The sequence below is a fragment of the Vicugna pacos genome, chromosome 9 (genome assembly GCF_048564905.1).
Source record: "Vicugna pacos chromosome 9, VicPac4, whole genome shotgun sequence".
In the NCBI taxonomy this organism is placed as follows: Eukaryota; Metazoa; Chordata; class Mammalia; order Artiodactyla; family Camelidae; genus Vicugna; species Vicugna pacos.
In genome coordinates this window covers 60,693,671-60,717,903 of record NC_132995.1, presented here as the reverse complement: position 1 = coordinate 60,717,903, position 24,233 = coordinate 60,693,671, and the positions used below count along the sequence as shown (strand labels likewise).

Genomic DNA, 24,233 nt, shown 5'->3' with positions numbered 1-24,233 from the left:
TTATCACATCGATAAGAGAGTACTCACTGGTTACATCCCGAGCATAAGAGAGTTCCAATCCCTCAAATGAGTAGATGGCGGCGCTCCTATAAGGCCAGAAGGAGTCTGACAGGTCAGGAAGAGCTAAGTAAGTCAAATAGTACTCCTCCACTGAGTGCCGTGGGATGTCATCCTCTACCATCTGCGGCAGCTCTGTGCTGAGCCTGGCGGGTAGGGAGACTGAAGATTAACCTAATACCAATCAGAAATCTAGAGTCCTATCTGCTTTAGATGAACTGTTTAAGGGAGCGGTGAAGGAAGCCAAAGGGTGATCCTTTAAGCAGAAAAAACTGACATTTTTGGTGAGACAGAGTGTGTGTGTTTGAGGAGCAGGAGACAGAAAGGAGAGGGGGTGCTCAGTGCTCTGGCCAGATAACAGCTGATGAAGAAAGAGACTGATTATCTCTATACTGCAGTCATGACCCATAACATAGACTCATGTAAGAGTGGTTTTCACCCTTTCATTTAAGGTGCACTGACTGCTACATGGAGATTAAGTGTATACTACCGGGGGCACCCTAGTGTCCCAGAGATCTCATGCCGCTAAGGCCTCTTTCTCTCTTTATGGTGGCATGATATTATTATATCACTGTTTGTGTCCACTTCTTGCTATGAAACACATGTCAACATGCTAAGACAAAACAGGCCGAAAGCAGATTTGCATCTCACTCTGTAAATGACACCAGAGAGAACAAATGAGTGCACAGAAATCACTGTATCATAGATCACCTGGTCAACTGAATTGGGTGTACACTTGAGAAGTTAATGAGAAATAGGAAACAACATATGTATCAAAATGTAAGCAGAAAACATCACAAAAAAGATACTCCTGGTTGGCAAAGTGGATCATACGCTTGCATTCCTGCTGTTTCCTGGATTAGGGGACTGCAGAAGTCACATTTCATCAACAGTGCACAAATATTCAAAATTACCTGCAGATAACTGGCTCTGCTCCTTTCAACCCATCTTGATCATTTTGGTTTTCTGTAAATGAATTAAGAGGACAGTCACACTGGGCAAAACTCATTTACGTATGAGCAAAACCATGCCAAAATCAGCACTTTGACAATGTGTGCAATGTGATAACAGGGTACTGTGGGAGAAATATTCCAGGAGGCCGTAGATAGAACCTCACAAGAAGGCACTGGATTTGCTTCTTGAGACCCTAGACATGTCTTCATAATATGACAGGACGTCCGCACACTATGTCCTGAGTCTAGGCAAACAGTAACCTCATCCTTTTACCCACAGATCCTGAGGGACTGCCGAGCTACCTCCTAGAAAGCTGCTCAAATATTCAGGATTTTTCAATCTGAAATGCTGTCTCTTATTAGGGTAGATGCATTCTCCATTGACATTAGACTGATGAGCAGAATCTAAACATAGTCTAAACACTCTTCAGTGCCACCAAGAAAGAGTGGGCATTCATAAGGCTGGGTGTTCCAGGACCCTGCCTTGCTTCAGAGAAACACACCAAAGATGGCAGTGGTGCTTCTGTTCTGGTTTCAGAAGCCTCTGGATAAGATAAGACAAATGGAAGGAGACAGACTTGGGTTGACAGAAACAACCAAAGGAGTGACATCTCCAAAGACATAAACTAAACTGTCAAAAGCCTCAGACAGGTATAGAATCTCAGGGACATTGCTTAGGAATGAAAATTAGAGCATTAAATGCAAGATAAGAGATTCATTCAAAATTAGGAGACCGGAAAGTTACTTCCTATGACACAATTGGAGAGCTATATGGGAGTCTGGCAGGACCGTGATGGGTCCAGTGATTTGCCAGTGCAACAGACATGACTAGGAATTGAGCTAACTTTACGAACTCAGGGAATGTGTTACTTTAAAGGTAATTGTATGGAACAGAATGGAGAGCCCAGAAGTAAACCCACAGAATTACAGTCACTTCATCTTCAACAAAGAAGGCAAGAACATACAATGGAGAAAAGACAGGCTCTTCAGCAAGTGGTGTTGGGGAAACTGGACAGCCACACATACAGCAATGAAGTGACGACACTCCATCACACTATAAACAAAAATAAACTCACAATGGCTTAAACCCTTAGATATATGACAAGACACGATAAACCTCCGAGAAGAAAACATAGCTGAAACATTTTGACATAAATCTTAGCAATGTTCTCCTGGGGCAGTCTACTCAGGCAATAGAAATAAAAGGAAAAGTTAACAAATGGGATGTAATTAAACTTAAAAGCTTTTTACACAGCAAAGGGAACCATCAGCAAAACAAAACAACAACTTACAGAATGGGAGAAAATATTTGCACATGATACAGTTGACAAAGGTTTATTTCCAGACTATATAAACAGCATATACAGCTTAATAACAACAACAAGAAAAAACCAAACATGGCCACATGACCTAAAAAGGAAATCTTCACGGAAGGCACACAAATGGCCAATAGGTACATGAAAAAATGCTGAATACTGCTAACTACCAGAGGAATGCAATTCATAATTACAATGAGGTATCACCTCACATCAGTCAGAATGGACTTTATTAAAAGTTCATAAACCCTAAATGCTGGAAAGGGTGTGGAGTAATGGGAACCCTTCTACACTATTGCTGGGCATGTAGTTGGTGCAGACATTACAGACAACAGTATGGATATTCCTCAAAAAACAACAAAGAGACTTACCATATGATCCAGGAATCTCACTCCTGGGCATACATCCAGAGGGAAGTCTAATTTGAAAAGACACACGCACCCTGATGTTAATAGCAGCGCTGTATACAATAGCCAAGACATGGAAACAACCTTAATGTCCATCCACAGGTGGCTGGATAAAGAAACTGGTACATTTATACAATGGAATACTACTGAGCCATACAAAAGAATAAAATCAGGGCCATTTGCAGCAACAAGGATGAATCTGGAGATGGTCATTCTAAGTGAAGCAAGCCAGAAAGAGAAAGAAAAGGAACACATGATATCACGCACGTGTGGGATCTAAAAAAGAAAGAAGACACTAATGAAGTTATCTACAAAACAGAGAGAAACTCACAGACATAGGAAAGAAATTATGGTTATTGGAGACAAAGGGGTTGGGAAGGGATAAACTGGGAATTTGAGATGTGCAAATATTAACTATTATGTATATAAAAGAAAAACAACAAATTTCTTCTATATAGGACTGGGAACTACATTCAGTATCTTGTAGTAACCGACAATGGAAGGGAATGTAAAAGGGAATATACGTATATAGATGTAGGACTGAAATATTATGCTGTAACCCAAAAATTGACACATTGTAAACTGACTATACTGCAAATAAATAAGTAAATAAGTAATTAAATAAAGGGAATTGTTGGGCCTGATTCAAAACAATATTTATGCATATAGTCTACACATGAAAGGGAATTCTCTGAGACAAGACAGATTCTGCGGAGCAAAGATCATGCAGACTACCTGGGAAGTCAGCTCCAATTTCATCTGCTTTAACATGCGAGGAACCACAGGCTACCTCCAGAGCACATATCACTTTCTCTTCAGGAAATGCAAATTTTCCATCACTGTACTTCTCATAGCAGTCAGAACCTTCCTGGTGAATGGAAGGCGCCAAAACACATTCATCCTGGGACTCCTGGAGCACGTCGTCATTCTGAACCTCCAGTAGATCCATGCTGTGCCAGGTGGGAAAGGGATGACAGAAAATTAAACTCAGACGATTAGAGACAGAGTCAGCATATTGATGTAAAGCAGAGATATGGTTCACAAAAAGCCAGGGGGCAGTCCCCTTAAAGAGGGAGATAACTATTCTCCTATGTGTCATGCACAGTGTGGCCACTGTGGGGTGGGAGAGGGAGAGAGCAGCCGGTGCTCTGAGCACTGACCATGCAACCAGCAGTTCAAGGGGCACTTGGACTCTCCCTGTGTGCTCCAGGCATGACGGCCAGCAAACACAGACGACTAAAATCTTGGCTCCCACATTATGCATACTTTGCATTAAACAATACAGACAGTGCTCAAGCAAATACAGCTTTTGGAGGAATTACAGACATGTAACTTCTAACTTCAAGGAGTATTATCTCAATATTTTGATATAATTTTGATTTTGATGTTTTTTGTTTGTTTGTTTTCTTCACTTGCCGTCAAATACTCATCACCATACCGACAGCAAACAGGCAAAAGCAGATGTGCATCTCACCCTGCTTTTATGCACAGAGGGCAGAACAGCTGACTACAGGGACCCCCAAGTCTGGCTAGTGCACCGTGGTCAAATCACTGTCCATGACTAAACTTGAGAGATTCAGAAATTCAGACACACACAACTGACACAATGGAAAGAAACAACATTTTTCAGGTGCCTAGTTGGCTGTTGAGTGAAAGGATGAAAGAGTCACGTTCAGCACGTTCTCTTTTCCCACATCTGAGGTCTTCTGGTGGCACCACGGACATGAACAGCCCGGAAATCTTCACAATTACCTGGCAGACACTGGCTCTTGTCCAGCTGCTTCGTCACACTCATTCTGATTTTCTGGTAAGAAATTCAGAGACAGCAGGTCACAATAAACAAATCATACCTCACACACGCCAACTCACTGAACACAGGTACCACAAGGACGTTAATATTCTCAGGGCAACAACAGAATATTTTATGAACGGTATTTCAGGACACTGAAGTCTTAGGAGAATTAGACAGGACTGCTTCCAAATGCTTGGGGGAAATTCTCTGGCTGATCTGGTTGAGCTTTCTCCCAATACCCTATCAGCCGAGTCTGCAGATTTCATACTTTATTTTCCCTCAAATTAGCTGAGTTTCCGTCTAGAATTCTTCCTACAATATTGGTTCATCCCATCACATAATGTGCTTGCTGATATTACGGAGGCATTTCTGCCTGAGAGAGGATGAATTCTACCGACTTCCAAATGAAAGAGAAAATCTGGGGCTACACAGAAACAATGGGCATTCAAGGCTGGAGGGACTGCCAGAGCCCAGCCGTACTTCATGGGAACATGCAAGCAAGGTAAATGGACACTTGCTTCTTTCCTGGTTTTCAGATTCCAACTTAGCTAAGAGAAGCCAACATGAGGAAGATGAAGACTCGGGCTGAGATCACTGATAACAGAGATACCAGTTCACCTAACATATAGGCAAGGCTACCAGCCTGTTTGGACATGCCAAGGAAGGCCAGGGACATTGTCCAAAAAGAAGAATTCGATCACTGTAGCTTGCAAGAAACATTTGACCCAAACAACGTCTGACAGACACTTCCTGTGGATGATCAGCGAAGGTGGGTGACAGTTAGTGACCCCTGATTTGGGTCCCGTGGCCTAACTTTGGGTCTAGGAAGTTAGATACAAGGATTGAGCCTAGAAAAGGACCAAGGCTCCCTGGCCAAAATGATGACTACTTTCATAGCCAACCTTTTCTCTGGGTTAAATCAATGTATGTCACTAGGATCGACCTTCAGGGGAGACATTCTTCATTGTAGACAGTGTGTGGGGAAGAAAACTAGAAAGGCTACCTGGGAGGTCACCTGGAATTTCATCTTCTGCAACTTGGGAGCAAGCACCAACTACATCGAGATCACGGCCAACTTTCTCTTCATCAAATAGCAAGTTGCCTTCACTGTCTAGCCGGTTGCAGTCAGATCCCTCTTGGAAAACTGAAGGATTCAAAACACATTCATCCTGGGACTCTTGGAGCACTTCGTCCTTCTCAAACGCCTCGAGCTGAATGCTGTGCCAAGTGGGAAAGGGATGACAGAAAATTAAACTAAGAGGATCAGAGACCAAGCTGTCCTAGCTGGTTCTGATAGGGGAGGCAAAGGGAATGGACACAGAAAGCCAGGGGGCAGTCCCCTAAAAGAGGGAAATAACTATTCTCCTATGTGCCATGCACATTGTGGCCACCATGGGGTGGGAGAGGGAGACAGCAGCAGGTGCTCCAAGCACTGGCCATGCAACCAGCAGTTCAAGAAACACTTCAATACTCCCTGTGTGCTCCAGGTATGATGCCGAGCAAACACACAGGACTAAAATCTTGGCTCCCAATTTTGCATACATTGCATTGAACTATACAGGCGGTGCCCAAGCAAGTAGAGCTCTTGGAGGATTTACAGGCATGTAACTTCTAACTTCAAGGAGTATTTTCTCAATATTTTGATACAATTTTGATTTTTTTTTTATGTTTCCTCACTTGCAGTCAAATACTCATCACCATACTAAGGCCAAACTGGCTCAAAACGTGCATCTTACACTGCCTTTATCCACAGAGGGGACAGCAGCTGACTAAGGGACCCCCAAGTCTGGCTAGTGCACCGTGGTCAAATCACTGTCCAGGACTAAACTTGAGACATTCAGAAATTCAGACACACACAACTGACACAATGGAAAGAAACAACATTTTTCAGGTGCCTAGTTGGCTGTTGAGTGAATGGATGAAAGAGTCATGCTCAGCACGTTCTCTTTTCCCACATCTGAGGTCTTCTGGTGTCACCACTGACATAAACAGCCCAGTAATCTTCAGAATTACCTGGCGGACACTGGCTCTTGTCCAGCTGCTTCGTCACACTCATTCTGATTTTCTGGTAAGAAATTCAGAGACAGCAGGTCACAATAAACAATTCACCCTCACACACGCCAACTCACTGAACACAGGTACCAAAAGGACATTAATATTCTCAGGGCAAGAACATAATATTTTAGCAAAGGTATTTCAGGACACTTAAGTCTTAGGAGAATTAGACAGGACTGCTTCCAAGTGCTTGGGGGAAATTCTCTGGCTGATCTGCTTGAGCTTTCTCCTACTATCCCATCTGCTGAATCTTTCGAGTTAATAGTATATTTTCACAAAACGTCTTAGAAACCAGCTGAGTTGCTTCTAGAATTCTTTCTACAATATTGGTTTGTCCCATCAGATTATGTGGTTGCTGATGCTATGGAGGAACTCTGCTTGAGACTAGATGAATGCTAGAAACATTCATATCAAAGAGAAAATTTGGGGCTACACCGAAACAATGGGCATTCAAGGCTGGAGGGAATGTCAGAGCCCAGCCTTACTACATGAGAACATCCAAGCAAGGTAAAGGGACACTTGGTTCTTTCCTGGCGTTCTGATGGCTACATAGCTAAGATAAAGCATCACCACGTAGATGAAGACTTCGGTGGAGATCAGTGAAACCAGAGACACCACTTCACCTAACATATAGGCAAAGCTACCAGTGTGTGTGGACAGGCCAAGATAGGCCAGGGCCACTGTCCAAAAAGAATAATTAGACCACAGTAGCTTGGAAGACACAGTTGACCCAATCTATCTCTGACACACTCTTCCTGTGGATGTCCACCCAAGGTGGGTGACAGGTTCTCACCCCTGATTTTGGTCCCATGGCCTGACTTTGCATCCAGGGTGACAGATACATGAAGTGGGCCTAGAAAAGGATCAAGGCTCCCTGGCCCAAATGATGTCTGTGTTTCACAATCCATCCTTTTCTCTGGGTTGAACCAATATGTGTCACTAAGGTCGACCTTCGGTGAAGACCTTCTTCAGTCTAGACAGTGTGTGGGGACCAAAACTACAAAGGCTACCTGGGAGGTCAGTAGGAATTTGATCTTCTGCAACATGGGAGTAAGCACCAGCTACATCCGTAGCATGGCTGACTTTCTCTTCATCAAATGGCAAGTTGCCTTCACTGTCTAGCTGGTTGCAGTCAGGTCCTTCTTGGAGAACTGAGGGATTCAAAACACATTCATCCTGGGACTCTTGGAGCACATCCTCCTTCTCAAATGCCTCGAGCTCCATGCTGTGCCAGGTGGAAAGGGGATGACAGAAAATTAACCTAAGAGGATCAGACACCAAGCTGTCCTAGCTGGTTTTGATAGGGGAGGCGTTGGGATTGGACACAGAAAGCCAAAGGGCAATCCCCTTAAAGAGGTAAATAACTATCCTCCTATGTGTCAAGCACTGTGTGGCCACCACGGGGTGGGAGATGGAGACAGCAGCAGGTGCTCCGAGCACTGGCCATGCAACCAGCTGTTCAAGGGGCACTTGGACTCTCTCTGTGTGCTCCAGGCATGACGCTCAGCAATCACACAGGACTGAAATCTTGGCTCCCACTGTTTGCATACATTGCATTGAACTATACAGGCAGTGTCTAAGCAAAAAGAGCTTTTGGGGAAATTACAGACACATAACTTCTAACTTCAAGGAGTATTATCTCAATATTTTGATATAATTTTGATTTTTTTCCTGCTTTCTTCACTTGCAGTCAAATATTCATAACCATACTGACGCCAAACAGGCACAAAGCAGATGTGCATCTCACCTGCTTTTATGCACAGAGGGGAGAACAGCTGACTAGAGGGACCCCCAAGTTTGGCGAGTTCACCTCGGTCAAATCACTGTCCATGACTCAGCTTGAGAGATTCAGAAATTCAGACACACACAACTGACACAATGGAAAGAAACATTTTTCAAGTGCCTAGTTGGCTGTTGAGTGAAAGGATGCAAGAGTCATATTCAGCACATTGTCTTTTCCCTGGATCTGAGTTCTTCTGGTGTCACCACTGACATTAACAACCCAGAAATCTTCAGAATTACCTGGCGGACACTGGCTCTTGTCCAGTTGCTTCGTCACACTCGTTCTGATTTTCTGGTAAGAAATTTGAGACAGCAGGTCACAATAAACAATTCACCCTCTCACAGGCCAACTCAGTGAGCACAGGTAACATAGAAATGTTAATATTCTCAGGGCAACAATAGAATATACTATGAAAGGTATTTGAGGAAGCTGAAGTCTTAGGAGAATTAGACAGGACTGCTTCCATATGCTTGGGGGAAATTCTCTGGCTAATCTGGTTCAGCTTTCTCCTAATATCCCATCTGCTGAATCTTTCGAGTTAATAGTATATTTTCCCAAAAGGTCCTAAAAATCAGCTGAGTTGCTTCTAGAATTCTTTCTACAATATTGGGTTGTCCCATCAGATAATGTGGTTGCTGATGCTATGGAGGAATTTCTGCTTGAGACTAGATGAACGCTACCAACGTTCATATCAAGGAGACAATTTGGGACTACACAGAAACAATGGGCATTCAAGGCTGGAGGGACTACCAGAGCTCACCCTTACTTCATGGGAACATGCAAGCAAGGTAAAGGGACACTTGGTACTTTCCTGGTTTTCAGACGGCTACTTAGCTAAGATAAGCCAACATCACAAAGATGAAGACTCGGGCTGAGATCAGTGAAACCAGAGACACCACCTCACCTAACACAGAGGCAAGGCTACCAGTCTCTTTGGACAAACAAAGAAAGGCCAGGGACATTGTTCAAAAAGAAGAATCAGACCACTGTAGCGTGGAAGACAAATTTGACCCAAACTATCTCTGACAGGCTCTTCCTGTGCATGTCTACCCAAGGCGGGTGACAGGTTCTCACCCCTGATTTCGGTCCCATGGCCTGATTTTGCGTCCAGGGTGACAGATACATGAAGAGGGCCTAGAAAGGGATCAAGGCTCCCTGGTACATATGATATCCGTGTTTCACAGTCCATCCTTTTCTCTGGGGTAAACCAATATGTGTCACTAAGGTCGACCTTCGGTGAAGACCTTCTTCAGTCTAGACAGTGTGTGGGGAACAAAACTAGAAAGGATACCTGGGAGGTCAGCTGGAATTTGATCTTCTGTAACATGGGAGCAAGCACCAGCTACATGCAGAGCACGGCCGACTTTCTCTTCATCAATTGGCAAGTTGCCTTCACCGTCTAGCCGGTTGCAGTCAGATCCTTCTTGGAGAACTGAGGGATTCAAAACACATTCATCCTGGCACTCTTGGAGCAACTCCTCCTCCAACTCCTCTTGCTCAGTGCTGTTCCAGGTGGGAAAGGAATGACAGAAAATTCAACTATCAGCATCTGTCACCATGTAGTCGGTACTGATTTTGCTGCAGGGCATAGGAACTATTCATGAAATGCAAACTTATCAGTCCTCATAAAGAGGGAAGTAAGTATCCTTCTGTATGTGAAGCAGAGTGAGGCTGTCAGGGGGAGGGGGAGGGAGAGAGCCGTAGTTGTTCGGTGCACTGGCCACTTGACATGGGATGAGAAATGAGACCCAAACATCCCAGTGTGGTCCTTTCATGATCATGAAGCACCAGTGAACTACCACAGCACGTGCTACTGCCATGTGCCTCTATCATACGCAGTTTAAGTTAATGTAGCCAAGTGAGTATAAGCGTTAAGGTACTGTAGAGCCTCAGAGACATTATGTCTTCTATTTATGAACAGAATTCCTCTAAAGCCTTTCTCATAGTCGTGTCATGTGGCAACTAAAATTTTTCCTAGACACTTCTATTGGTGTTTAATTCTTTGAGTTACTTCTTTACTGATTCCATTGCTATCCTCCTTCCTAACAAGCACCTAAGAACTGTGTACAAACAGTTCTTTATCTCATCTTGGTGTTCATTTAGGACAGTATGCATATCCTCTCTGTGTGTGCAGGGAACCCTAAAGGTGGTACATTACCTTGGGCCATACCTACAAGTGCCACAGAGACAACAGACAGCCAAGTTAAAGGGCCCCTTCCCTGTTGCTTGGATTGAAGTCAATCAATGCAATCTGCAGGTTTTCTTTTCTCACATCTGGTACATGAGACTCTCTCGCCCTCATGTGTTCATCTTTCTTCTACCCTCTCCATACTTTACCTACCCTTTACCGGCTCCTAAGACTTCATGATTACCTGGGGGTGAGTGTTTCTTCTTCTAGTTCATCTTCCTCATCTTCATGAATTTCTGCAAACAAATTCAGAAATATCCAGTCAGCTTTTCCCCACTTCACCAACTACAATCCTAATGGTTATATGGCCACAGGGACATAAATATCTATGTATGTGTCAGTGCGGTGCTGAAGTTCTAGCGCACTGTCTTTAAGTGATTGGCCTGGTCCAGATGTCTGATCCATCATTCAGTGTGACCCCAAACTGCTGGATGGCCATCATGACACCTCTGCCTGACAAGGGGCAAACATTCAAATGGTCTTCTGTTCCCTATATCACTGTACAAGTGTCCACCTGCCATCTCAACCTATACAACCCTTTCATCCATCCGGCCACTAATTTCTCCCTAGACACATGCTCTGCACCCCTTACTGCTCTCCCATATGTCCCCTGCTTTGTCTAAAAGAGGGAAACAACCCTGTCCCACATGCCTCCATCTGCCCACATCATGGGACCTTCCTATGGCTCCTGAGCGTTACCAAGGGAAATTCTCCCCATGGGAAGGGTCCAGTAAAACAAATTTCCCAACACAAGTTCGACAACATTAAGTGCCCAATCCAACCCTACAAAGTGCAGGGCTTCCCTTTTTCTGAGCTGTTTCATTGACATTCCCAGATTAATCACTGCAGCACCATCAACAGATTATCTGACCCATTTTACACAAGAGGAAACAGACACTGAAATAGGAAAATCCAATCACTCGCTCACAGTCAGGAAAGACAGCACTCAGGCTGGAGTCTGGCCACTTTGATGCAAAGCCCAGGGCTCTTTCTGCTCCCACAAGCTATGCCCAGTCACAGCTTCCTTTCTGTGCTTTAACCCTGGGGGATGCTGTCTCGCCCCGATGGCTACCATCCATCAGGGGGGAAGCAGACAGTTGAAACACTGTGACCTCCAGCCTGTGCATTTCCCCTCGGTCCTCCCACTCAGCCAGTCCTGGTCCTGTCAGAGTCCCCAAAATGAAACATGGACACAAGACACTTGTTCAAATCATTCCTAGTGGAGGTGAGGAGTCTCTTATGAGCCAGGAAACTTTGCATGAGAGGCTCAGTGCTATCAGAGCCTGGGGCCACTGTACCTGGGCTGAGCTTGCGGGCAAGGCGCTCTGCCAGCCTGCGTCCCTTGGTCAGCTGCTCTCGGAAGCCCTGGCCCGGGTTGTTGTCAAGGTCATTGTGGGTGAGGACGTCCCTGAGTTGTTGAATGAGCAGGACAGAGTCTTCTCTCCCGTCCCGTAATTTCTGCCGTAACTGGGTCAGCTCTCGTGCCTGAGAGCGAATTAGGGTATCGTATTCCCTAACATGAGAGAGAAGAAACGATGTGAAAATGCATAGTTGGATGATAGATGATTAGAGGTTTCGAAGGCAGTTCTGTGAGAACATCCCCGAGGAGGCCTCAGAGCAGAATTCTGGCACATATGGGGGACCTTCCTGTGGCAAAGAGGAGAAAAATGGTATAATAAAGGCATCCTCCGTATCAGAGATGCTCCTCTAGGATTCCGTCACATCCCATTCATCTTCTTCTGGAAACTAAATCTAATGCCTTCCTAAGCCTGCTTCATGAAGATGTCCGTTCAGTGTCTCACTGAGCCATGCCCATTTCCATATAAAGATCCACATGGGGCGTACTGGGCAGTGAATGTCACAAAGTCACACATGGGGTGGACAGGCCCAGCTGGTGAGAAGTGGAAAGAACAGGAGAATGAGAGAGTCAAGGGAGGATGACAAGGTGTAGTCATCCAGGAGGGGACTGTGATTCAGAGGTAAATGAGGGACTGGTTGCACAACATGGTGAAGGTTCCAAAGGCCACTGAGTTGTTCACTGGATTTGAATCTGCTGACTTTCATGTAATGTGATGAACATTTCTGCACTCTTCTGGCCCAAAGTTGCTCATGGCCAAACTTCACAGAGGCCTACACCTCCCTGCACAGAGCCCTCCTTACCTGAACCTCTCATCAGCTAGCGCTGGCTTCTCTGCCAGCTTCTCTGCCAGCTGCTCAGCCAACTTCACCACCCGGAACTGCAGCTTCTCCCCCAGCACGGATTCAATGATGTCCTTGTACTCTTCACACTCTGAGGAAACAGAGACGCTGCCTCAGGGGAAAGCTGCACCCCCTGCTGTGCTCACTGCCTTCAAGGGAGGAGGTAGGATCCATCCCAAGGGCAGAGGGAACTGTGATAGCAGGCTGTTGGCAGGGACTTCCACATCTGATTCCTCAGCCTCCCAACTGCGTGGCATTCAGTTACTCCCCATTTTAGAGCTGGGGAAAGAGAAGCTGCAAGGCACAGAAGGGAACTAGACAGACTAACTGGCATTAGGAAAGGTCACAATTCACATTCCCGGAGACTGACTGTGAATCAAGGGCCAGTCTAGCAAAACTTGCAACCTCAGAGGTGAAACACTGAGCAGGGGCATGAGGTGGTGGTTTCTTTTGTGGTTGGGGTGGACTCTAGGATTAAGGGACTGATGGTTCCCTTGTGCAGGGATTACAATACTGAAGAAGCTACTCAGAGGTTTAAAAACAATTCACCTGGATACACTTCTGTGAAATATGTTGCGTTAAACTATAAGGACCTGAAAGACATGTGCCAAAATACTAGGATGATTTGTGTTAGTAGAAGCAGTAGTGCTAAGACCTGTGTTTACAATGTACCAGGCAGTGTTGTAAGAGTTTTAGAAGAATTTCCTAATTATTCCCTCTCAAACATGCAGCAGCACTGGATGGACAGAGAGGAAAACCGAGGCACAGAAAGACATGCAGCGTGGATGTGAGCCGAGGAAGCCTGGCCCAGAGTCTGGGTTCTTCATCTCTGCACTGTGTGACCTTGACACCAAGGCCCTGGGGGATATCCTTTTCCTCCTTCACCTTCACAATATGGTTCTTAAATTATGTTAGGATGATAAGGAAAGACGTAAATAAAACATAGTTTATCCTTTTCCTAAAGTGCACCTCTTCACTTTCTCAAATAGCAGGCTTCACATTTAGTTTCTCTGTTTCAGTCATGTTTCATTAACTACACCCTAACCTTTGGTTTACTGAAACCCAATTGTTAAGCAAATGACACAAACCCAGAGTTGTCCAGATTCCTCCAATCATCTTGTTGTGTATTTCCCCCGAGTCCTCAGGATTCCTTTTGTCACTACACACCCCTCTTACTGAACAGGCAACTGTGCTTCCAAATACCAGGATGACTGTGGGAGCCAAGGGCCTGCCCCACATACTGGCGTGGGTTTTCCTAGCAATGGTGTTCTCTCCCACTTACCCTCATTCTCGTTTTCGCCACATGTCTCATGATCCAACTTTCAGGGTCACCTGGATTCCCTGCTGACCCACATCACTGAAGTCTCACCAGCACAGGAAGAGACAGAGTGGGTGATGCAGATTATCTGATTTCCCCAGAGAACATCCAGAGTCTCACCACAGGGTGTCGCATGACTTCCTGGGACTCAGGAAGGAGACCCTGCACCCAGGAAACACAGCTTCCCGCTCACCAGGGAGCCCCTGTCTTGATGGCATCACTCATGGAGACCACGGTTTCCATGAGGAGCTGACTCATCGTTAGTTCTTTCAAAGCAGGTACTATCACCTGCTTCCCCCAGTGTGTGCTGTCACCACGTGACCCCAGTGTAACTGGCACAGTACTTTGCCACTGTGACCTCAGGGAAGCTTGCACTGAAGGAATTCATTAGTCCCAGACGTTTAGCCAACAGTGATGCAGGACCAAATACAATTGAGAAAAGATTCCACTTGACAGGGTTTAGCTTGTTCTAGAGAGATATCAATAGGCATCCGTAAGTGGAATGTTAACTCTAGTCTCACACGACAGCTCACCACACGCCTGGACAATTTGCTCAACGCTTTATGCCTCGGTTTGCCCATCCTCAGTGACTTGAGGGTCAAATAGCTACTTCTGCCTTTCCTGCCTTGTTTGTGGTCAGCATGACACCTATACTGACAAAGGGGTGCAAGATAAAGTCTGGAAAGTTTCAGTTTCTGAGAGGGAAGAAAGTGATCATTCAACAGTTGGTGACCACGACCCTTAGGACTTACCGTATTTCTGCAGCTGGTTGGCCAGGCAGTAGGTAGTAGCTTGGCATACAAGGAATTTCTGGGTGAGATCTCGGAAGTCCTGCTTCTGTTTGGTCAGCTCTAAGTGCAGCTCCTGGTTGATCTCCAGCACTGTAAGTTCTGCCCTCGGACCACACGAAGGGCCAAGAGATCCTGCCATGGTGACGTGCGGCAGAAGAGGTAGAGCCGGGGACTGGGGAGAAGAAACCCAGCATATGATGGATGAAAAACAAGTGAAATCACATAAGTTTAATCAGGATTGAGGCGTGACAGAAACGGGAGTTCTTAACTTACTGTTGGGAACAACTTGATCACCAGCTCACAACACTTGAGGATCTGGAACCACAAAATCAACGTTTGAGAGCACAGAGCTCAGGGCCACAGGCACTGCCTGCTGCGCAGACTCTAACAAGAGTGATGGAGCGGGGCCCGGAGTGCCAGGTAACCGTCTGCAGTTGCCATAACAGACCTGGACGGTGGGGGGTGGCCATGGAATCCTGGGGGCCCCTGCCTTCCAGTTGCCTAGGCCACACTGCTTGGGGTCCCATGAAAGTCACCACAGTGGGGACACCCCCTCTCCAGCCACTCTTAATCGCCTTCTACACTTGTGCTGATACCACCAACCTATTTCTTCCCAAAAGTTATCCAAGCATAGTTCTCATTTTCGTTCCTCTGTGTCTATAAAAATATCAAGAGACGAGTTGTTTCCTCAAAAGTCACGTTTTCTTCAGGGCTGTCATGAAGTCACACCACCTTCTCTTTAAGTGGTAACAGGTCTAAAGGGTTTTTCACAAGTGAAAGATGTCAAACTTGTAGAATGTCATGGCATTGTTCTCTGGGTCTCTGCCAGTTTTGTGTAACTCATAAAAATTGGAGAACAAAGAGCAGAGTATAATCTTAAGTGAATGCATAATGAATTTGAAAAGTCTTTTCAGTCCTGACTCAATATTCTGTTCACTGCATCCCTGTGTTAGGTCAGATCCTTATCTCACTGGGGTAGCTTGCTGGCTCCATAAACTTCTCTCAGGTTTGACGTGCCAGTGTTATAAACTCCTCCTCTAGGTGTGGACTACTCTGTTTCGATTTTTCTTAATGTCACTAACACTATATTTTATAATATTCACGAATGAATTGCATTCTAGTCCCACGTAATCGTTTTCCAAGCTGTCAAAATGATGAAAACAATTTCTGCACATGTCGTTGAATAGAGACCATGTCTTTGGGAAAGACTTGTCAGCATGATGCTGTTGTTCTATATTCATCCAGTTCACCCACATACTGAAAAGAAAGGGATCCGGAGTAGTGTTCATGGAACTCTGCTCGATAGCTCTCTTTGAGTTTTCCTCACGCAATTGCCCTGGGCTCTGTTCCAAAAAGAAAACATGGTAAGTTCAAGGTCATGGGTCAGGGAGGGTTGATGATCCTCAGTGTGCGTGTCTTTAAGCTCAGGGACATAGAAAATTAGCTTGAGAGGAGAGGGACAGGCAGGTGGGGGAAAGTGATGTACTAAAGGAAGTCCTCACTTGCTCAGCATCTGTCCCTTTCTGGGGCTGGTGACCCTGAAACTTAGGACACACTCTGTAGCGTCGGTCTCTTAAATTTAGTTGCTGGGCTAACCAGAATTGAGAGTGCAATGGGTGTTCCCAAGTACGTCCGAGCATTTGTGTCAAGGTTAAAGATGGAGGACTACCTCAGCCACTTAGGAAAGCTTGTCTTCTCCCCCATCCCACGCCATCCTCCCATCACACTGCTTAATGCCATTGGTGTGTGAGATCCAGCAGAGGCTTTACAGAAATCTATTTTCTGGTGTCTGTGGGGCAGGAAATTCTCTGTGGGTAAAAAAAACGTGTCAAATTCCTTCACTTTACCCTCATGAACCCAAAGGCTCACGAAAGGTACCTGGCTTCCTTGAAGTCACAAGTATCTACACTCCTGGTACGATGCGCTCTTCTCTCAGGCCCTGACCTTTCTCAAAATAGTCACTGTTGGCTAGAGTCAAACTAGGCTGGTCAGTCTATAAAGGGATTGGCAGCACGTGGACTAAATATTCGATGGCCATTTTTAACAAATATATTACCCAATTGTCTTCCAAAGTCACATAATGTCTTTTCATACATACCCATTTGCAACTGCAAAAGCCCAAAGTCATATTTTCCTGATCAGCTGTGGTCATTGTCATCACCTTCATTCACTTTAACCTGTAAACGGAAGGTCTCTGTATTATTACAAGACGTTAGAGGCAGAGATGAGCCTACAGCTTGTTTAAGTGCATGAAGAGACTCCTGTCTCTCTGCGGACCAATGGAGTTGAGCAGCACTCTTTCTCCTCCATAAGCCATCTCAGATTTTTTTAAGAGAATCCTGATTTTTCTATCCTTGGTAACATTTTTGGAAAGAATATATGCTCTCTGGATTGAGTCTTAGTGAGAAAATGCCTCCCATTGTAGAAACAACAATAAAATAAATCATCAGCCTGAATCCGGGCTTTCCTCCCTGAGCAAACTCTCCTGGGACTTTGAAGGTTTCTAATAAGCTGGTACCTACTTAATAAATGATATATACACTGATATTTTCATAGCACTTCAAAAGTTGCACTAGAACGCATGCATGTCAATTAAATAATGAATTCGTTTTCAATCACCTCAGTTTAGGAAGAATTTGGACAACTACTTTTGACTGGACAGAATGTACTTTTGAGTTTCCTCACACAGTACTATCAGCCCTCGGTGTGAACGGGGTTGTGATGGAGGTGGGGCCCGAGAGTTGAAGAGTAACCTGCTCTCTCCTTCCATCACTGAGTCATGAATGCTCAGTGGAACACATGGAGGTTGTGGCCATTGTCACCCTTGTGAAACCACCAGCCCAGCCAATCCCAGCTATGTTCCAGTGACCCATCTCATGGGAACATCCCCCTTTTCAGGCTCCCAAACCATGGGAAGGATGCGAGTTAGAAGGTGACTCTCTCTTTCCCTGACTGATCTTTGAGCTCATTCACCTGTTACTGCAATGGTTGCTGGTTCAAGTGCAACAAGGTTGATTGTCTGTTTGTTTGTTTGGACAGATCCCAGGTCTATCAAAGCTCAGTTTGTACTGCATATTCTTCCTTAGTAACCTTCTCTCTGAACCTTATCCTCAATCTCTCTATTCAATAAGACATGGGAAAATCCTGTCTGAACTCCTGAGGTTCATATTAGTTATCAAAAGATTTGTTAGAAAGAAATTTTTTCTCTCTCTCTCTTTTTAAGGATAAAAACAAGTTCCGGATTTTGAAGTCTTGCTATCTCACGGATAATATAACTTTTCTTTCTGAAGCTGAGTTTTTGCACCTGCTCATTCTTGGAAAGCTGGTTTCGATTCACTTAAGGCAAACACTAGGAACCCACTTCTCATTAAACAACTTGGGGTTTTAGTTCTTTGCAGCTGGAAAGACACATGATGGTCTAAGTAAAAGGGTGTCAGAAAGAGTCTCCTATCAGATTTGGGCTTTGCTTGGATGATATGAAGGAGGATGGGAGGAAGCAGGGTTTGTTCCATACTCAATACTGTGAGTCAGCATGGGCAGGTCTGTGACTGAAGTAAAGAAGTAAAAAATATGCCCTTAAAAACAGAGGAAGTTTGGGGTTTTGTAGGTTGCACCGTGACATTGGTTTGTCTGTGTCTGGACAAAATTAGAAGTTAGCACTATTTTGCTTGATTATTAAGGTCTCAGTAATCTTGTCTGAGTTTAATATTCTTTATCTGATACTGTTTATTTCTAACATGAGAACAAATCAGTTTGGCGGGTAGTGTCAGCTCAGTTCAGGCATCAACTCATGTACCTAATTATTTATGAGCATTTATGGGGTCCCTGTGGGTGAAGCATTGTGTTAATTCTACTGGGAGACTCAGACTGAGGGGACACATTCCTTTCTGAATGGAGCTTAAACATGACTCTTCCCAGGACATCGTGGGTTATCAGTAGGTGAGAACATCAAACTCTGAAAGGCTCCACGTGGTGAAAGGTAGATGATGAGACGAAACAATGACTCTCAGCACATTGTCCTTGACGCGGTAAAATCCATGGGGCTTCTTTTCGGTTTCCTCTCTCTACTTTGCTGGAAACTCTCTCCAGGTGGGAAACCGGAGCAATTGTGGGGCTCAGTTGTTTGTCTGTCGTTTCTCAGGGATCACTCACTAACCTTTATTGCCTGAAGCTCAGTCTTTTGAAAATATTTGTTTCCTGTATCCCATCCATTTTATTGTTGTCGTTTTCTTTTGTTGTTTCTCTCAGGAGAGTAAATCCAGCTTCCGTTACTCTGTATTCATGTGGCACCCTTTTAACAAATCCAAGCTGCAAAATGTCTCTCAAGATTTCGAAGTGACTTTTACACAGTAAAGAGCACAGCCACGACCAGGGTGAAACAGTGAACCTAGGAAAGCTCTTAAAGCATGCATTTTGAAAGCACCCTACTATTTCTAAGGACAGAACTGTCTGAGTGTAGATTAGGGGATGCTGAGGTCCCATAGGCCCCTGCCCAAGGACTGAGGGGATGTTCCTTTGAGGCCTGTGCTGAAATCCAATTCTCTATGAGTGGACATGCCCCGTGAAAAGCATGTCAGCCTTGGGTACTTTAATTCTCCAAAAGGTCCTCAACGAAGGATGAACATGACTACAAATAGGCCAAAGGGAACGTGTTGGCTTTCATGGGGTGTCTCTAAGTAACACTGGTCCAAGGCTGACTTACGTTCCCGAGGGAGCCAGGAAGAGACACCTCAAGTTTCAAGTCGCTGGGCTGCAAACCAGTCACTCAAGGAGGGGCAAAGTTGCCGAGACTCTCTCTCAGGAACCTCACTATGTTGTTCCATTAGAGACTCCAGAAAGCACTCCATTCACAAGATCTTTCTCCGCTTGTGGGTACAAAACGTTCCTGTGCCTGACTTGCTACGCACCGGACACGGTGCTGGATACTACTGCTTGTGAGTTGGGGGTATTGCAGGTCCGTTATAAAAGACAAAACTAAAACGGGGCTGGGAGAGGCTGTCACCTGGCCACACCGGCCCCCTGAGTTCAAGATCTCAAGTGGTGTTTCTGCAGTAAAGGGGTAAGCTCACCAACTCTCTTCCCAACAGAAAACGGGAAGTGGAACTAGTCTCCAATAAAGTGTTCCTGTTTCATGGATTAGGGCCTCAATCCGCATTCATCTGGAGGGTTGTCGATGCACAGTCTGGCACTTGAAAGAAATGCAGCATTTTTCTCCCCAAAGCAACTTAGAAGGGGAACAGGAAGGTTTGCCCTCTGGGAAAAATGTGTCCCAGAATTGCCTTCCAAGAGTTTACCCCTGCTATTGATTATATTAAAATGGTCTCTTATGAACCATAAATGGCAGTAAAGAGTTCAAGCACAGTTCCCCAATACTAGAATTTGTGTACTCGAGATCCCAGATTCAGGGAAATGACAGGTTTCAGCACACTCGGGGTGCAGTGGATAAGCCTCACTTTGGGAAAACTACCTTCCTTCGTGATCATGGTATCCACCCGCCCTCGCACCACGCAAATGCAAGATACTGACATTGAAGAAACTGTGTGAGGGAGAACAGAGCGTAACGGAGGGCTGTGCAATATCTGCTCAATCGACGTGCAAACCTAAACCTGTGCAGAGAGCGATGTCGTTGGGGAAACCTGACTGCCTGCTGACAGATGCCTGGATAAAGAACTTGCGGTGTACACATATACTGGCATCCAACTCAGCCATAAGAAGGAATAAAACAATGTCATTCTGAGCAACATGGATGGCGCAGGAGACTGTCATTCGAAGTGAAGGAAGCCAGAGAGAGGAAGAAAAGCAGCATATGCTATCACTCACATATGGAATCTAAAAAACAGAAAGACACAAAGGAACTTATTTATAAATCGGAAACAGTCTCACAGACTTAGAAAACCAACTAGTGGTCAGCAGAGGGGGAAAGGGGTTGGGAAAGGATTAATTGGGATTTGGGGATGTGCAGATGCTCATTACTATATATAAAACGGATAAGCAACAGGTTTCCTCTGCATAGCACAGGGAACTGTATTCCAATATCTTGTGGTAACCTAGAAGGAAAAAGAATACAAGTATGTATAGGTATAACTGAAAAATTATGCTGTATACCAGAAATTGACACAACATTGTAAACTGACTAGACATCAAGTTAAAAGTCAAAAAAATTAAAAAGCAAGGTTGTTAATTTTTGTAGAAAGGTAAGGATGCAACCCCCTCAAATCAAAGCGTTGGTGGCACCCTGTAACGGCGAGTTACTACTGACTGTGGAGGTGCACCAACCTGGAGTCTGAGCAGCTGGGGATTTCCACGCCCTTCCTTCAGCCTCCATCAGCATGGCAGGTCCTGTAGAATCCACATATCCCACCATGAAGGTCAAGGTGGCCTCGGTGCTCCAGAAGGTGCAGAGGGACCCGTGGAGTCTGGTCAGAGCCCGAGAATCCATCGCGCCAGGCTCAACTCCGTCAATACCCAGGACAACGGAGCTGCCACAGCCGCCCCACCTGCGCCCACAGAGAAGAGCAAGTGAGGACAAGAACTAAGAGCCACAGGGGGAGGTCGCTGCCTGAAGCATAAAAGCAGCTCAGGAGGGAGGCTTGGTGAATTGGGAGACTCCGAAGCAGGAGAATGAGTGGAAGTAAGAGCAGAACGTTCCCTGCTGGGCTTCAAGCACACGTCTTCCAATTAGGGAGTCCTAGGCTCATAGGCTCCTGTTGTGCTCAGAGCCCACGGAGGGAACCTGCTCCAGAGTCCCTGCCTCCTCAGCTGGAAGTTCATTCAGGGGCACACTGGGGCCCTGACAAGAGCGAGCGGCACTGGACGCCCCATGGCGGGGCCCACGGCCCTGGCCGCCTGCTCCCCGCCGCCCCGGAGCCCCCGCAGGGGCCGACCCCGCCTCTCGGGCTGAAGTCCCCCATGTGCCACCTCCCCTGCGCTCCGCCGGCGCGCTGCACCCTGCGCAGAAAGGGAGGCTGTGAAACGCTTTCCAAACGGGCTGCTCTTGGAAGCTTTCCAACTGGCAGCTGAGTCCCTTAAAAGTCCCGACAGTGGAAATATCTAGAGGCCCTTCGGGCACCGCACGGAACTCCCCACCCGGGACCGAGCGAGGCCTTCAGTCTTGGGGATGCGGGAGGCCGTGAAGGGGGGACCCAGAAACCTGAAGGCGAGCAAGAAGCCAGGGAGGAAAGAGCCCAGAAGAAACGCTGTCACCTGCTTTTCCCCGACGTCCCCCCGCGGGGTGGGCGCGGCCAGGCTGCTGGCGGGGCGCCGCGTAGGGGCCTCTGGGGTTCGAACACGACTCCCAACGGAGAGAGGAATCTGTCCCCAGGGGAAGCCGGCAGGGCTTGCACCCTTTGCACGTCGGGTGCCAGGGCAGGGCAATCCCAGGAGGCCCCCGAGGGCTGTTCTGATGGTCGTCAGAGCTCCCAGGGCGGCGGGAGGCGGATACAAGAGGAAAGGAACGCCTTTTGTTTACTGTGTTTCTCCTGGCGAGAATTTTTACCTCAGGGCAGAAAACTCTAGCAGTGCCGGCAGAGCAGCTGGACTTGGGGCAGGTCTAAACGCCGTGCCTGTGCCTCATCCCCGAGAGGACTTCGTCTCCTCCACGACGTACAAGCCCGCAGAGACGCGCCGAGAGAAGGCGAGGGAGGCGCCCCCTGGCGTCGCGGAGGAAGCGGGCTCGGGGCGGCGTGAGCGAGCGCCCGGCAGGAGGCGGGTCCTGGGCGCGCGGGGCTGCGCGCGCCTGGCTCCGCGGGGGGCGTCGGGCCGTCCTGCGGTTCCGGGGAGTCTTGGTGAGCCCTCTGGACTCTGAATCCAGACATCCGAGGTCGAGTCTCGGTGGAACCTTCCCTTTAGGCCGCGCCCAACTGTCTTTTATCCCGCAGCCCCAGTTCCGCGGCTGCCGGAAAGCGAACTGGCTCCTCAGATGCGCGCTGAGTGGACGTGCTCCCCCGCTCCCGCCTCCCGCTTTCTGCTGCTCTCGGACCGACGGTCTGGGTCCCCGGAAGGAAGCTGCGCGGCCTACGAGCTCCCCGAACCACAGTCCCTCTGGCTCCCGCCGCCGCCTCAAAGCTGCGTCCCCCGCGTTTTGCCGGCTCCTCCTCAGGAGTCGGGGTCCCGGAATCGGGCTTCTCTGGGCTGCGGGGTTCAGGCAGCGAGCAGGTCGGGGGCACCCAGCCCGGGGCGTCCCCGCTTGACCAGGGCGACTGTGCCCGTCGACGGACATCGGCGGCCCCGGCCCGGCCGCGGAGGGCTCAGAGACGGCGCCATTGCCACCCCCTCGTCGGGTCACCCTGGGTCTCGGGGGGGGGGGGGGGGTAAAGGGCAGAGGCTGCGCCCCCATGAACCGTCCACCGCAAGGGGCTTCACATCGCACGTCTTGCAACCGCGAGATCATCTGTCCCTGTGAGTAAATAGTCCATGGGAGGGGTTTGTGATGTCGCTGATCGGCCAGGAGAAAGCCTGTACCTTAGTTTTCGGCTTGATGGTTGCAGGCCTGAATTGTAAGTCCTGGGTTTTATTCAGATGCCCTATTTTATTACGAATTTTAATTGATTCTATTCCAGCTTCTTCCGATTTTATTCAGAATTTCTTAGTCCTACGTCCTCATTGGATACAAAACTGCTGTTAGGCTAAAATGTGAAAATCCGCTCCTGAAACCCTGTCGTTTCATCCAAAGCCCAGTCAGAAAGGGAACAGACCGTGGGTTCCAGCGTTTCTCTGATCCTGCTCTCCCCAGGCATTTGAGACACTCGCAGGTCTTACGCTGAAGGCTAGACCACAGTAGAACATACCTTGTTTGGTTAGAGTTGAGTTGGAAACCACATTTCTTTTTTTTTAAACATTATTAAATTAAATTTTAAAAATGTCACCTCTACCTATTGAAAACACAATGTAAGTAAAAAGGGAACCAGTGTATCCTTTTGTTGAAGCACCATATGGATAAGAACTATCCCAAGAAACAAAAACATTAAGTTATGTGTACTCCACGACAGCAACAAAACCAAAAACGGCTTTGCTCAGTTGTGTGGTTGGTGGTATTTTTGCTGTTATCTTTGTTCTTTTGTCCATGTCATAGGGGAAAAACCAAGGAGACTTTCTGAGACACTGTTTCTACCAATCCAAGAGTCCTTGAAAACAAAAATGCTTATTTTCAGAGCAAGCTTGAGATAAAAGAGAGACAGTCAATATAAAGCCTGTGGTTCTGAATTTGAATTGTGGGTTTTGTGCGTGTATGTGAGTACATAAATACACAAAACTATGAATATGTGTTTCCTAGATTTGTCCACTGGAAAGGCCTAGAAATAAACCAGTTCCAGTAAGTCTCCCTAGGATATTCAAGTTGTTCTGTGAATACTGTTTTGCACAAAAACAAACCAGAG

General features: G+C 46.6%; 1 protein-coding gene and 1 long non-coding RNA gene across 3 annotated transcripts in view; both read right to left on the bottom strand.

Moving 5' to 3' along the window:
* LOC140698258 (NBPF family member NBPF4-like) overlaps positions 1-20,644 on the bottom strand; it is a 30,445-nt gene extending 9,801 nt beyond the window's left edge. Inside the window, exons 1-16 of the mRNA XM_072968002.1 lie at positions 19,562-20,644; positions 16,958-17,036; positions 15,133-16,202; positions 14,821-15,031; positions 12,712-12,841; positions 11,850-12,064; positions 10,736-10,787; positions 9,655-9,866; positions 8,603-8,654; positions 7,591-7,805; positions 6,539-6,590; positions 5,529-5,743; positions 4,486-4,537; positions 3,469-3,683; positions 972-1,023; positions 28-203 (exon numbers count right to left, since the gene is read on the bottom strand). Of these exons, the coding sequence (XP_072824103.1) occupies positions 28-203; positions 972-1,023; positions 3,469-3,683; positions 4,486-4,537; positions 5,529-5,743; positions 6,539-6,590; positions 7,591-7,805; positions 8,603-8,654; positions 9,655-9,866; positions 10,736-10,787; positions 11,850-12,064; positions 12,712-12,841; positions 14,821-14,998 (1,816 nt within the window). The 5' untranslated portion in view covers positions 14,999-15,031; positions 15,133-16,202; positions 16,958-17,036; positions 19,562-20,644. The remainder of the gene's footprint in view (positions 1-27; positions 204-971; positions 1,024-3,468; positions 3,684-4,485; positions 4,538-5,528; positions 5,744-6,538; positions 6,591-7,590; positions 7,806-8,602; positions 8,655-9,654; positions 9,867-10,735; positions 10,788-11,849; positions 12,065-12,711; positions 12,842-14,820; positions 15,032-15,132; positions 16,203-16,957; positions 17,037-19,561) is intronic.
* Positions 20,645-20,702: 58 nt separating this feature from the next.
* LOC140698262 (uncharacterized) overlaps positions 20,703-24,233 on the bottom strand; it is a 45,395-nt gene continuing 41,864 nt past the window's right edge. The window contains exons 1-3 of one of the 2 annotated variants that reach the window (XR_012075906.1): positions 22,355-22,474; positions 21,136-21,356; positions 20,703-20,906 (exon numbers count right to left, since the gene is read on the bottom strand). This is a non-coding gene — a long non-coding RNA (uncharacterized lncRNA). Of the gene's footprint in view, positions 20,907-21,135; positions 21,357-22,354; positions 22,475-24,233 lie in introns of those variants that run through there. The other variant, XR_012075907.1, reaches the window with a different exon arrangement.